At 37.0% G+C, this 15,044-nt stretch overlaps 1 protein-coding gene across 3 annotated transcripts in view; it reads left to right on the plus strand.

The window, feature by feature from the left end:
* sfswap (splicing factor SWAP) overlaps positions 1-14,843 on the plus strand; it is a 93,395-nt gene extending 78,552 nt beyond the window's left edge. For all 3 annotated transcript variants that reach the window (XM_028462189.1, XM_028462190.1, XM_028462191.1), the window contains 2 exons: positions 975-1,047; positions 14,140-14,843. In XM_028462189.1, coding sequence (XP_028317990.1) covers positions 975-1,047; positions 14,140-14,205 — 139 coding nt within the window. In that variant the 3' untranslated portion in view covers positions 14,206-14,843. The remainder of the gene's footprint in view (positions 1-974; positions 1,048-14,139) is intronic.
* The last annotated feature ends 201 nt before the right edge of the window (positions 14,844-15,044 follow it).

Genomic DNA, 15,044 nt, shown 5'->3' on the forward strand with positions numbered 1-15,044 from the left:
TGCATTTTTTTCCTCTAAGCACCATTTTTGGGCTTCTGTGTCTGTCACAGTGTGTTTTCACTGTAAACAACAGATGAACATAATTTAATTCATATTTGCCTTAATAAGACAACTTGTGTTTCAAGGTACAGTATAGTTGTAATGGGCAGTGTCCAAGTCTTAGCTTTAGGACTTAATAAAGCATCACATTGGCTTTTAGTATGAAAAATGCTACAGAGCAGATTTTTGATCACTGTTTTTTTTTGTATTTTAAAACTATGTCCCTTCGTGCAGGGGAGAGCAGGTGGATATTTGAAACTGTGTGTGTTTTGGCTGGGCATTCCCAATGTCACAGTAAGTCAAGCAGGCACATAGGCAGAGTAATTCAATAAGGCTGAAAGTTACAAGTGGCTAAATGTATAGTTCCTGTCATTGTGGATTGTCCTTTCACTTAAACAAGCTGTCATAACACATAAAAAAAGTAGCCGAGTCCGCATTTGAGCATGGGACGTGAGCACAACTGCTCTAAATGGTTCCACTTCCTCATCACTTAAGCTTGTGAATTCTCAAACATCAGCAACCAGTTCAGCAGTTTTTGCTTACCTGCTCAGTTAAATCAACTTCATGCCCAACTTGTTCTCTTTTTTATTTTTGTTTTATTTTTAAAAGTTCTGATAAATTATGAAGTATCTGACAGTGAAGAGATTAAAAGCTCTGGACAGAGCCAAACCGTTTTGGCACGGTTTGTCTGCGCGGTTATATACTCGGCGGCTCTCGGTGGTTTTGATTTTAAATGGCTGTTTCACTTTTCCTCGGTCACATGCTGCCTTCTACTTTTTACCTTTTTGTTCTCTTCTCCTGCTGCTCTTGATGCCCATCCAAGTTTCAGAAAATATCATGAATATTGTATACCCTCTTCTGTTAACATGATTGATTTTCTCGTTTATCTCTCGTTTCTTGTCTCACTCACTCTGCCTCCTCTCTTCTCTCTACAGGGGTGGTTCTCAGGAGAAAGACAAAGCAGTGTCTTCATCTATAGTATCCTCCGTGCAGTCCAAAATAACTCAGGTATTGTTCTTTACTTTTATCCCAGCAAAGCTTTTTGCTGAACTTTGAGTACCAAGTTGAGTACCCTCTATCTCCATTGTACAAAAAGCACAAAGTGCATTAACTCACAAAGATGTAGAACATTTTTATAGCGTTATATATTTACTTTTCTATATTTAGTATCAAATTCTTTGGCAGTGTTGCTTAAAATATTTTTCTATTTTACCAGCATGCCCACCTTTACCCTCTGCTGTGACTGTTCTGACACCCATTAGTTACATCATCCATTCTGTTTGGCTTCATATCTTGTAATAGATGAGTTGATAATGACAGTGGACGGCTAAAGCTTGTATGTGATGTCATCTGCACATCCACGGTTGGCTAATCTGATCTCAAATCAGATCTCACAATAACCATGAAAATAGTGCACTTGTCTTCTAAACCATTTTAGCACTGGAAACTTACATATTATGTAACCTTAACCTCGTCTATGTACAAATGTCGAAAAGAATGAGTTGAAAACTGAAAACAAGTTCTGCCTCACCACTGTTAAACTGAAGGAAGTTTTTTTTTTTTTGTATTAGCAAATGTTTACTCTGCACTGCACTACAGTTCTATTGATGTTATTAAACATCAATCAATAACATGTTGCTCACCATTGACTGATATCAAACTGCTCTGCCCTGCACGGAATGTGTTTGGGTCAGTGTTGTTACCTGCAGCTAAGTTCCACTTTGTTACTGTTTGGTTGGATTTCTCAAGTTTTTGCTTAAGTGAAGCAACAAATAAAATACTTAAAAAAAGAAAACGCAAAAAACACTTGACCTTGGAAATGCACCCTCGCACTACTGTATACTACCATTAGTACTACTAATCTTACTACTGCTCTAGCCAGTCAAACATACCAAAAAGCAGAGTACAATTTCCTGCACTGGTGAACCACAACTAAACACCCTGGATCAGATTAAGATCTCCAATTTGAAGCATTTGCACAGCAGACCAAGAGCGGTAAACAAACCATATTAAATTTGGAAACCTCTTTTATCATTCAAAGCCAGAAAGAGAAGATCATCAACCTCAAACTCTGAACCAAGCAAAATAAGATTCAAACCAATGCAAAAGAAAAAAGGAAAACAAATGTATGCATCCTTGCTCGTGAAACAACAAGAGGAGGAACTCGCCCAGCTCAGACTTGCTCTAGAATTTTCAAAGGATTTACAAGAACAAAGCAACCAATGGGAAGTATAGCCGACAAGGATGTAGATTAGGGAAATGGAAACTTGTTCCATCCTTCATGGAGAGATGAAATTACTAACCTCAAATTTTCACGAGATTGGCCACAACAAGATTTTTCAACAGAAGAACTTTTGATAGGAAGAAAAGCAGATGAGGATACTGTAACAGGAAATTCAGCCTCAGACGTTTACTGGAACAGTCCAAACAGAATTAAAGCAAATGTTTGGAAGAGCAGGAGAGTGTACAGAAAAGGAAGAGATATTTCATCATCGAGCAACAGGAGGAGAAACTCTCTAACTTCAGACTTGCTTCATACACCTTTTTTAATGAGAGATCTACATCAACAAAATGAATGGGGTGAAGAGCGGCTATTCTTCTACTGCTAACTGCTCCCTGGGCTCTACACTGTTGCTGCCCCACTGCTCCTCAGGGATGCGTTAGAAGAAACCTCCTACCTCAAACTTTCCCTGGACCAGGTAAAACAAGATTTAGGCTGATGTGAGGGCGACAAGATTAGGATGCTGAGTAGAGAATTGGAAACAGATTCCATTCTTCAAAGCCAGGAGGAGAAAATTACCAACCAAGAAGCAGTGGGCTGCAAAAAAGGCTGGTTTGTTGCATGATAAACAGCAGATTACTGCCAGGCTTTGGCAACAGGAAAAATCATTCTCCATGCAGAGCACGAAAGCTAAGAGGAACATCTGCTTCAAAAATGAAGAGTGGGATAGAACGATCGCCTCATGGAGCTATGTCTAAAAGCTTTTTTCAGATATGGAGGTGCTCACTATAGGGTAAAGGAGGACATAATCCCAGAACAGACCAATGCAATCAACTGGTGGAGGAGACAACTGAAATTTTAAAACTCGAGAAAGTACAAGAGGTGAAAAGAGCAAGGCCTAAGGAAAGCTGACTGAACTAGATACCAACCTGGCCCAAACAGAGGAAAAACTTAATGCCAAAAAATCTGAAATGCAAGAGCAGAGGTCTGGCCACTTGATGACTATCTCCACCCTGACTATATCCTCTCTTCTCTTCCTCTCTTTTTAAAAGTTTCTACTACAAGCATCAATAAGTAGTTAGTTAGGATTTTATCTATCACTTACCTTACGTTCAACATTCATTTGAACGCTCTACGCAAAGTAAATGCTTCTTGTTTGAAGGAGCTGCAGATAACCTCTTGGTTGTCCTTAAAAAATGCACCATCCCACCAGTTCTTCTTTCCTGCCAAAGCAGTTTTGTGTATGTTATCAGTGAAAAACAGCAGTTTATCACTAACCTTTGAGGTTGTAACATTTGACCTCATGGTCAAATTATGGTTGTTTCTCGGTCATTTGTATCCAATCGGTGGATATTGTATAAGATTACTAATTCCAATTTCATTTACCTTGACATCTTATGTATAATGTCAATTAAATGCCTGCTACTTGGACCCACCGATGGCTGGTATCATTGTAGAAACTGCTGCAGCACTGCTTGGATCTAATTGCACTTCGGCCCTTTAAAATCTTGTTTGAAATGTAGCCAACATTTTAGGATGAGCAGGGCTAAGTAAATGATAAGTGCCAGTTAAGTAGCAGGCAGGCCTTGCTGAACTTACCCACTTGGCCCTAACGGCAGGAATGTTTTCCGACTCTGCAGTCTGCACTGTTTTAAAATTGTCTTTCTCTTCTGACATTTAGACTAGAGAGAGAACAGCTTCTCGGAGGGTAATGAAAAGTTCTGCATTTTGATGTTTTCATTAAAGGGTTTTTCACATCTGATATGATACTGATATTACCGTACAACCTTGGGTAATATTGGCCGACACCGTTATCGATCCAGTCTGATCTCAGTATGCATCATACATACTTTTATGACTTATTTTGCAGTGTGGGATGTTTGAAAACACTTGATCGAGTAATATTACTCAGCAACAGTAGGATGGAGAAACACTGACTAATTTATTATGAACCAATGAGTTACAGAAATGTTAACCTTAAACATAATATCCTAAAATAAAATAAAATAAATAAATGAGAAGACGCTGAAAAATCACCTTAATAAATCCAATAAAAATAAAAATACTGTCTGTATTGTCGTGGTTATATTGGGGACTTTAGATGCGGGCCGATATATATATATATATTTTTTTTTTCTATTTTATGATATCTTTCTAATATCGAAATTGCATTGGGATACCTTTAGTTTTAGGCTTATCCAAGTGTGTAGATGATGGTCAAGTAGTTTCCTGTATATTTAGTGTCTGTACCTCTCTCTAGTGTGCATGCATTTGTCTAATTTTGTGTTTTTATTTTTAACCCTGACAACATTAACTGTTATTTAAATGTAATTTCTGATGAATATGAAAATTATTGATTATAATCCTTTTCAAAAAATCAGTAAAAAGTATCTTGTGCTTTCTTGCGTTGTTATTTTAACTACTGTCTTGCAATTGAGTTCAAAAAGCTTTTCAGGTAGGTCTGTGTTAATTTAGGTGTGTAAATAATTGAGTGTTAAAAGAGTCAAAGCTTTTATTGCAGGAGTTGTTGCACAGACACGAAGTGAATGAGAGTGGTGAGTGAATGGGGCAGAAGTATAGGCCAGCATTCAAGCAGCAATCTAAATGGATATAATGGAGGTCAATAGAGAGTGATTGGAGTTGTAACACTATCCTTTTTATGAACACTGGTTCAACTTGCACTGAAATGAGGCTCATTCTCTCTTTGGACTGCGTGTCTCAGAATTAGCTTCCAGGGTTTAGAGACCAGATACTCCCTAAATGCAAAACCACACGCCTTTCACATTTCAAAGCTCTCTCTTTACCAATGTGACCAAAAAGAGGGCATATATCTTTTTTGTTTGTCGTCATCAAAGCTAACTACTTATACCCCATCTGTGATGTTTAACAAACACATCTTGAATAATTCAGAACAGCCTCATTTGCCTAATGGGCTCTGCTCCCAAAGCCGTTTGGTCCCTATTTGCCTCTTCATAATCTCTCTTCTAACTGAAATAGCTTTTTGTTATCTTTCTTCTTCTTTGGAGGTATTTGTATTTGGGTAAATCTCGAACTGTTTTACATACATTTCTAAATTAAAAATTAAAATTTTCTACTTTCTAATTTTGCCTTATTTACAGTGGTGTGAAAAAGAGTTTGCCCCCTTCCTGATGTCTTACTTTTTTTACATGTTTTCCACACTTAAATGTATTAAATCATCTAACAAATTTAAACATTAGTCAAAGATAACACAAGTAAACACAAAATGCAGTTTTTAAATTAAGGGTTTTATTAAAGAAGAAGAAAAAAACCCAGAGCTACATGGCCCTGTGTGAATAAGTGTTTGCCCCCCAGCTCCCGTTAAGACATAACTGTGGTTGATCACACCTGATTTCAATTTCTGTAGCCACACCCAGGCCTGATTACTGCAAACCTCTTCTCAATCTAGAAGTCACTTAAATAAGACCCACCTGACAAAGTGAAGTAGACCAAAAGATCCTCAAAAGCGATAGACATCATGCTGAGATCCAAAGACATTTAGAAACAAATGAGAAAAAAGTTATTGAAATCTGTCAGTCTGAAAAGTTTATTAAGCAATTTTTAAAGCTTTGGGACTCCAGCGAACCACAGTGAGAGCCATTATCCACAAATGGCAAAGACACGGAACAGTGGTGAACTTTCCCAAGAGTGGCCGGCCAACCAAAATTACCCCAAGAGTGCAGCGACGACTCATCAAGAGGTGACAAAAGACCCCACAACAACATTTAAAGAACTGCACCAATCACTTGCCTCAGTTAAGGTCAGTGTTTATGACTCCGCCATAAAAAAGAGACAAAAATGGCCTGTTTCAAGTTCCAAGACAAAAACCACTGCTCATCTTGATGATCCCCAAAATATTCTGTGTACTGACGAGACAAAAGTTGAACTTTTTGGAAGGTCTGTGTTTCATTTCATCTGGCGTAAAAGTACCACCACATTTCAGACAAAGAACATCATACCAACAGTAAAATATGGTGGTGGCAGTGTGATGGTATGGGGCTGTTTTGCTGCTTCAGGACCTGGAAGACTTGCTGTGATAAAGGGAAGCATGAATTCTACTGTCTACTAAAAGCCATCGGTTTGTGACCTCAAGCTGAAGCGAAACTTGGGTTCTACAGGAGGACAATGATCCAAAACACACCAGCAAGTCCACCTCTGAATGGCTGAAGAAAAACAAAATGAAGACTTTGGAGTGGCCTAGTCAAAGTCTTGACCTCAATCTTATTGAGATTCTGTGGCATGACCTTAAAAAGGCGGTTCATGTTCGAAAACCCTCCATTGTGGCTGAATTACAACAATTCTGTAAAGAGTGGGCCAAAATTCCTCTTCAGCGTAAAATGCTCATTGCAAGTTGTCACAAATGCTTGATTGCAGTTATTGCTGTGAAGTATTTTTAGAGCGGCCAGGAGTTAATTAAACCTGCCATTTCGTCAGACATGCTCACTGCAATGGTGCGCGTCTTTGGCGTAGGAAGAGATGTGATACAATTTCTGACCTTACTATCGGTAAATGGTGATTCCTGTTTTTGCGTTTACACAAGGTGGCCGAAGTTTACAAGTAAATGCAGACTTCAGCCATCGGAACGACCGAAATTGCCATTGTGTTGGGTCACAGAATTTGCCACAACAGCCACTTTTGTGGTAATGGGTGTTCTGCTACGGAAGCAACCAGAACCAACCAAACACTATAGTATTAGACAGTATATGATCTTTTGATAGAGATTGCTATTGAAATTCACTACAGGAACCCTTTAAAGTCCATATTAGGAGTATAACTCTGATTTTCAAAATATGTAGCTATCTGCTAGTCACATGGCAGTATCTTTTTGTATTTGATATATAGACGTGCTGAAGATCAAACTGAACATTACAGTAAAAAGAAAGATTTTTTTTTTACTCCGAACCAAATTCCAAATAACAAAACCTCTGAAGAAAAAGCACCAGGACCACAATAATTTGGGATAGCTGGGACTTTTTCCACAAACATGAGAATAAGTTGCTTCACTTGATATAATTCCAATAGTGCATTTATATTATATATATATAATACAATGGATGTGCAGCCAGTAATTTTGATGTGGGTGTGTCATTATGGACTAAAATCCCAGAGGAAGGTTTCTACCCATGGACCCATTTACAGTGCAGCCACACACACACACACACGGAGAGAGAGATCACAACCACATTTGAGTTTCACACAGCGTACAGTGCCAGCAGGTTCCCACTCAGCAGTGAAAATAGGTCCCTGCCTCTCAGAGGAATGGTAGATGTGCAGCCTGTTCCCCTTCAGCTTTCTGCTTCCAACACCTCAGCGTGGCAGCTCCTGCTTTCAATGTGCCAGGCTGTCAAAAACAGACAAAGTGACCCTGTGAAAAAAAACACACACACAATGGCAATTAAAGTTTCCTGTGACCGCTTCACGGCAACGGCAGAGAATCAAGGCCGTTTGACATTGACAGGATTTTCTATGAATATATGTGTAGTTTAAAAAAACAAAAAAACATAGTCATTAATAAGCAAAGCAGTCTTCCTGAGATTTTTTTTTTTAACGGTTAAGTCTAAATATTAATTCACAGGCGTTTAAATAAGAGTTGAAATATGGGTCATATAGTAAGGCTGTGATGTTTAATGGATATTGAAAAATGTTCAACATCAAGAAAACCTCTTTAGATTAATGCTCTTTAATGTAATGTTAATATAGAATATAAAGCAATGTATGAATCTTTTCTGTTACATGTGTACATATTGTATGCATACGACTCAGGGGTTTAAACTTTTCTGTTTAAATTATAGATAATGCACAAGGCCTGTAATTTTTATAGCACGTACCACGTTCCAGAGAATTCAGTAAACGATTCTCTCATGATTTATTTTACAAAATGGGACTGTAGACAAATTATGACTGAAAAATATTCATTTATTTTTTTCGGAAAATACTGTACTATTTTCCTTTTATTTTTCATTGTCAAAAGAATCCCTTGACAAATTGTTCAAATCAATGCAATTTAACTAAAAATAAATCCTGAATGAAATAAATAAAGGAATAATAAAATTGAAGAAGAAGCCTATTCATTTAAATTCTGGCTCTACAGTAAACAATGCAAAACTGCATAATAGTTCTTTTTCTTTTCAAAAGTGCAACTGAAAATGTATTTTGTGCCTTAACAGTCATCGTAGTGTATTTACATCAGATATTAGTTTGAACTAGCAGAGGGTGCTGGTAACCCAGTGATCGGATGCAGCTATTCTAGCAGTGAAGAAGAGATGCTATGCTAACAGACAGAGCTAATAGAAAAATGTGACTTACAGAAATTCACGTAATATAACAGATTGTTTTTTGGTGCTAAAGGGGCTAGGAATCATTTATGAACATGTTTGAGAGTAGTAGGCCATTTCGCCCGCCACCTATGCTTCTGGGCAAGAGAAGAATAAATAGATAAATAAATAGCCCTCTGCTGTTTAAAAAAAGTACTGCGATTAAATTTTCAGAGTATCGATTTGAACCGTGATACCTCTGAATCAATTTTTAACTGCCTTAGGATTAATCGTTACATCCCTATTATCTACGTTGAATCACCTTTCAAACGATATATCACGACTGTTCCCATGAATTTGGAAATTACCGGAAATGGGGGTGGGCCCCCTACCCCATTTAAAAAAAAAAAATGGTTCAGAGCCTGTCATCATATCCATTCATAGAGTATTCATACCAAGCTGCATTCTCATCTAACGAGAACTAACAAAGGAGTAGTCATTTGAAAAATGGGGCCACCGGAGTCCCCTTGGCGCCCTCGTGACACGTACATGGTAATGGACCCATTTATATATTGGTATGTGCTAACAATTTGGTACCACCAACCGTAGTAATATTTGACTCGCAAATAAATGAGAAATCGACTTTTGTTTTGTTTTTTGGGGGCCCCAAATTGAAAGTCGGGTTCCGAGCAACGATGCACATCCATAGATTATACCTACTAAATTTCAGCCCGATCTGTTCACAAATAACAGAGGAGTAGTGATTTTAACTAGTGTACACAACGACAACGACAACAACAAAGTGAGTGGCGTTTTGAGTGCAGTAGGCCGGTGTCATGTAATGAGTACACATCGTACTGAGATTGCACATGCGCGTATATGCACATGCGCACTACCGGAAAATGAATTTTTGCTCAGAAAAAAATATTCATTTTTGTTTATTTTTGTTTTTAAAGTGAACTGACACCTGTTTTATTTGTTGTGACACCGGCCTTAAAATAAATGTGAGGATTGTGAGTTTGAGCATGTGATTATCCCTTTATGTGTTATTTTCTGCTGAGGTAATGACAATTCACTGATGTAGACAATGATTTTTAATGGCGCCGTGGCTGTGAGAATTTGTAGAAAAAGAGTATTTGGAGTGATTTGATGTGACGCCTCCTGCCCCCTGTGATCATGGCTGTTAATTTGTCTCATTTGTCAGAAGAGCTTAACGCTTGACATTCAGCCAAGCCTGCACAAATCGCTCGTGGGTTGCAAATGAACACTTCCTGCTCTGCAGTGCGAGCCTTTGCCTTGCGGTCAGCAACATTTACGTTTGTACCTATAGTGAGAGTTGAGGAATGGGACTGAGGACAGGCCACTGTGCCGCATTCATTTTTATCCCCATGGTCTCAATTACATTTTCAATTATCCATGTTTAATTACAATTCAATTATGATTACAGTGACCAGCATTTTTTCGAATTACAATTTAATTACAATAGTTTTTTATCCTCAGAAAGTAAATTACAATTACATTCTCAATTACTAAAGTTCAATTACAGTTAATCACAATTACTAGGGATGTGAATCTTTGGGTGTCTCACGATTCGATTCCGATTCTTAGGGTCACGGTTCGATTCTAAATCGATTCTCGTTTTAACCGATTCTCAATTCAAACGATTCTCGATTTAAAAAATTGTTACAATGCGGAGAGTGTTAAAGCAAATTATGGTATCAAAACAATACAGTTTGTATAAGATCATTTTAAATAAACTAATTCCAATGATGTAATCACACAAAGGCAAACTTAAGACAAAAGGAAACATTTATTCATGCTCAACAAATAAAACACACACACACACACTCCTTGTGCTGTCTATGTAATACATTGTAAGTTGGAGTCGCTGTTGTTTCCTGTTGAGATTGTGTCATAGACTGTAATGGTCTGTGTAAGTTTGTGTGTTTTGGCCTAACACTGTTGCCGTAGTAGTCGGAAGTTGCCATCTTGAAAGCCCATGGCCTACTAGTTTATGAGAACACTAATATGTATTTGTATGTTCAGTTCAGTTTACAGTGTTTGCAGAGTAAATACTCTAAGCAGATGAACTGAATCAGAGTAAATAAATAAATAATTTAAAAAAGAAAATTTAAAAATCGATGTTTTTTTTTTTTTTTAAGTTAATAAATTGATTCAGAATTGTGGATGATTAGAATCGCGACTCATATGTGAATTGATTTTTCCCCCACCTTTAACAATTACTGAGCCTTTAATAATTAATCCCATAAAACATAACATTCTTCTCGTGTTAGCTTTCTGTTAGCATCTCTTATAATAACGGGTCCTAAATCAGCTGTAAAATACAGTAAAAACATTTATTGGTTACCTTGTTAGACTTCTTAATCAATAAAAATATAGGTTTTAATATTTTTGGTGTGGGTGTCTGAGACTTTTTTGTGTCCGTGTGTGAGAAAGCTTGATATGAAAGATATTTAAATATTTGTAACTACACATAACTTTAACATAGTCCTCCAGTTTTATGTTCAATTATAATTGACAATTTTTTATCAAATTTTCATGGCAATTAAAACTACAAAGTGAATTTTCTAAACTCAATTACAATGTAATTACAATTTTGAGAGCAACATATTTTTTTACAATTACAAATATGATCATAATTATGCCATAATTGTAGTTAATTATAAATTACACAATTATAATTTACCCCAACCCTGATACCCATGTATATTATCGATGGTAGATGAGAGTAGATTAGATTCGTTTAGCTAGGATCTATTTCTTGGTTTTTCAAACTGACTGACAGGACCACTGCTGTTCCTACTGCCCTCAAAGATTTGTTCCGTTTAAAAGGGTGAAAGACGTTTCCTTCATTCATGCATGCTGCAAGCTAGAATACATCCTCGCTGTGCAAGCATCTCAAGGCTGAGTGTCTATTTCCCAGTGGGTGAAGCCTTTTCTATCTGTTCTTTCACGTCTCAGAGAGAAGGTTGCTCAATAATTATAGCAGAAATCACTCTTAATTAAACAGCGACTGACGTGGTGCCACTCCAACCTTTTGTCAGTTTTTGGCTCAGTTGTTAACTATACAAATGAGGAAGAAACAGAGTGAAGAGTGATGCAGCACTATAATAAAAGCAATGGTTGTCAGCTGGTGCCTAAACATAGACCCCAACCAGGGGGTGGGCCTGGATGTGCACAGGCTATCCCAGATTGACAGATTGCCCACCCAGTGAGATTCATGAAAAAAATAACTCTATTTTGTGAAAACATATTCTATGAATTAAAAGCTTTGTTCTAGATTTCTTAAACACATTTCTATGTAGAATCTAGAGAGTAAAGGAGTGGAATGATAAGTGGAACCTTTAGCACTGTAGTTGTTTAGTCCCGTAGTAGATGCACTTCCTGGTTCCTGCTGTGTTTCTTCCTCTGAGATTCTGCCTTTACAGGTCAGTACTAGGTTAAAGTCACCATAAATGAAAGCTTTAAGCTTTGTGTTAGTTATTAAAGAAACTGTAGGTAAAATAGTGATGATTTGTGTAGCTTTTGAACCATTTTGTAGAAGTTTCATAAACCGCAACAGTGAAGATTTTGCGCAGTTATCGCGAGAGCTTGCGCTGAATGTTTATTTTAGAGAAAATCTCTATATTAAGTGGATGTACCTTGTGTATATTGCTCCAGTATTCCCTAGACTTCCTGATGTGACTTTAGTTGAGAGTACTTTTTGTTCATTTAATGCACAGAATATAATGTTAAAAGTTATAATGAGATAATGTTGATTTATTATTTAATAATTTTGTTTTGCTGAGTAAACTAAGATAATGAATGTACTGTATGTACTGTATATACATGTTTTGAATATATTTCAGCTGGATTTATAGACAAAATGTAAATAGTAAATGTGTTTGAAAAGAAGTTAAATTGTAAATGTGTTTTAAAGGAACTTAGAGACGTAACGTGGAGAAGGATATGAATGATCGTGTGTTTCTTCCTCTGAGACTCCGCCTTTATTTTACAGGTTCAATCTTTTTGTTATTGTGGTCGCCACGCCTGGGACCGGTAACAAAAACAAACCATCTTTAAAGTGATCGGCCAATGTCCGAAACTTAAGTTCACCAGCGATCAGAATGTTGGTTACTGGAGCAGCTATAGATACAGCTGTTGGACAATGGCTAAACGGGCTAAACAGTTATCTTTGAGCAACTTTTTCAGAAAACCTCGTCAGACTGTGAAATTTAACAGAACAGAGGTCCAGTTGTGGAGTAGCGGTCTCTGCTGTATATCCACTCATAGGTATATTATTTGTGCCATAGGCTAATTTACAGTAAGTATAGCCTATCATAAATCATTAACATACATCTCATATCAACTTTAAAAAATAATCAGGCCCATCCTGATTTTTCCAGGCCCAACCATTATCTACGTTCTGGCTCTGCCACTGACCCCCAACCCAGGAAAATACTAATTACACTGGGAATGGTTGGTGCTGTTTGAATATAACTGTAAGCCAATATTTTTGTGTTAAAAACCAAACATATCTCTCAAAAAATGAACCTAGAGGGTGAGGTATTCCCTTTAAAGAGTAACTAAACCCCAAAGCCACTTTTTTTCTGCTGAATACAAATGTATTTGGGTATGACGTAGTGCTGTTGATTGATCCTGGTCTCAACATTTTAGTCAAAGCATTTCATTTTGGCATATTTTGTTGTAAAATGTCTGAGTGACTGCCCTCTATGAGTTGAAACAATAGATTTTTGCTATTGGCTGAGAACATCATGTGATGTTTTGGGACCATCTTGCATCACACATAAGCACAGTTAGCCTCGCCACTTTTATAAAAACTAGCACCTGTGGGCTCTACAATCTGTGTAATGAGTAGCTAGTTAGCATAGCATAGATTGTTCATTGGAGATTTTATAGTATAGGCTTGGCGTGTCTTAACTGCTTCAAGAGCCCCGCCCATAATGAAGAAATTTTTTGATAAGAGGGGGAAGCAGGGGTATTGGAAGTATTTTTTGAATCCAGAAGTTGAAAAAGTGTCATTTAAAAAGGAATTTCAAAGGATAAGAATATTGAAAATTGAATATACTGTGAATATTAAATGTATTTATGCAGAAAAAGGTACTTATTTTTACCGACGTACACATTTTCTATTAGGCTGTTGGACTTAGGACAATTCTGTGTGGAATTTGCTTTGCGTGTCTGTCTTTCCTATGTTAAGCGCTCCAAAGTGAGCATAGATTATACAAAGTTGGGAAACGTTCCTCCAGAACCTGAACACAAAATATGAGTAAGGACGGAGAAGAAACAAAAGAAAGATGGTAGTCAGGAAGGAATGAATGAAGGAAGGTTTGATATTTTGTGAGTAAACCATCCAACAAAATGTGAATGTTTGACGTTCAATTTTTGTCATTGATGCATTCATCTCAGCAGCCACCACTAGAGGGCAGTATAACATGAATTTAAAACAGAATGCTCCTGACATTAATATCAAAGGGGTTTAATTTATCTATAAAGCACAATGTTTAAAGAAGTACAGTTTGATTTCTTCAGGGGTTAACATGAACATGTTTGATAAAACTACTTTCATTTTTGTCTCTTTTTCAGGACCTGATGGCCAAAGTCCGAGCAATGCTCGCTTCCTCTAAGACCTTCCAATCTACAAATCCCTAAAGCGGTCACAACACTTAAAGCTGTAACAAACCGCCACAGACGAGTGATATTCTCCAATTTCCTGGAGATTTATCCGACCGCCTCGTGTTCATCCACAATATGATATTTCAGTCTCGTTTTGGTTTACTTTCTCAAGTCCCCAATGGCATTTTTTAATTGAAAATACATTTACTGCTAACCTGAAAACGCACTTCATCACCCAGCAAATCAAGCAGAACTGATTGGTTTTGTTCTTCATAGAATCTGATGCAGAAGTAATCCATACATTCTTTGGAGTACCTTTTTGATCCGTTATGACCTGAAGCAGCTGAGCCAAGCCTAAAGGAATATTTTCTCTAACGTAACTTCAGGTTTAATGGAGCAAAAACATGATGTTCTACTTTTGAACATTTGGAAGTTTCCAATATCTCCTTCTATGAAGGGCCCTTTCATTTATACTGCATAGTAAACACATTTGTCCCTTGATTTCCTGTAATCTTGGTCTGTCTCTATTTTTAATTTTTTTTCTTCAGCTCTTTATTCCTCTTTTGAAAGCCAGTTTACTTTAAATCTGTGGCCTTTTATTTTTCTTTTTACTGGAATGCATTGAATGTTACACGTTCTACTACAAACTGTCAATAAATTCAGTTGAGGATTAACTTGCTTTAAATGCTTTTTTTCTTTAATAAAGCTAAATTCAGAATTCTATTAGTTCTGTTAGTTGCCACACAGCAAAATGTTTATAGAGCATTTTTTCCAGTTAGTAGCATAGATAATAAAATAAATTCATGTTGTTTAACTGTGACTTGGATCAAGTTACAGATAAAATATCTCACCAATGATATTGGGTTTTTTTTTTT

Source organism: Gouania willdenowi, chromosome 12 (assembly GCF_900634775.1).
Source record: "Gouania willdenowi chromosome 12, fGouWil2.1, whole genome shotgun sequence".
In the NCBI taxonomy this organism is placed as follows: Eukaryota; Metazoa; Chordata; class Actinopteri; order Blenniiformes; family Gobiesocidae; genus Gouania; species Gouania willdenowi.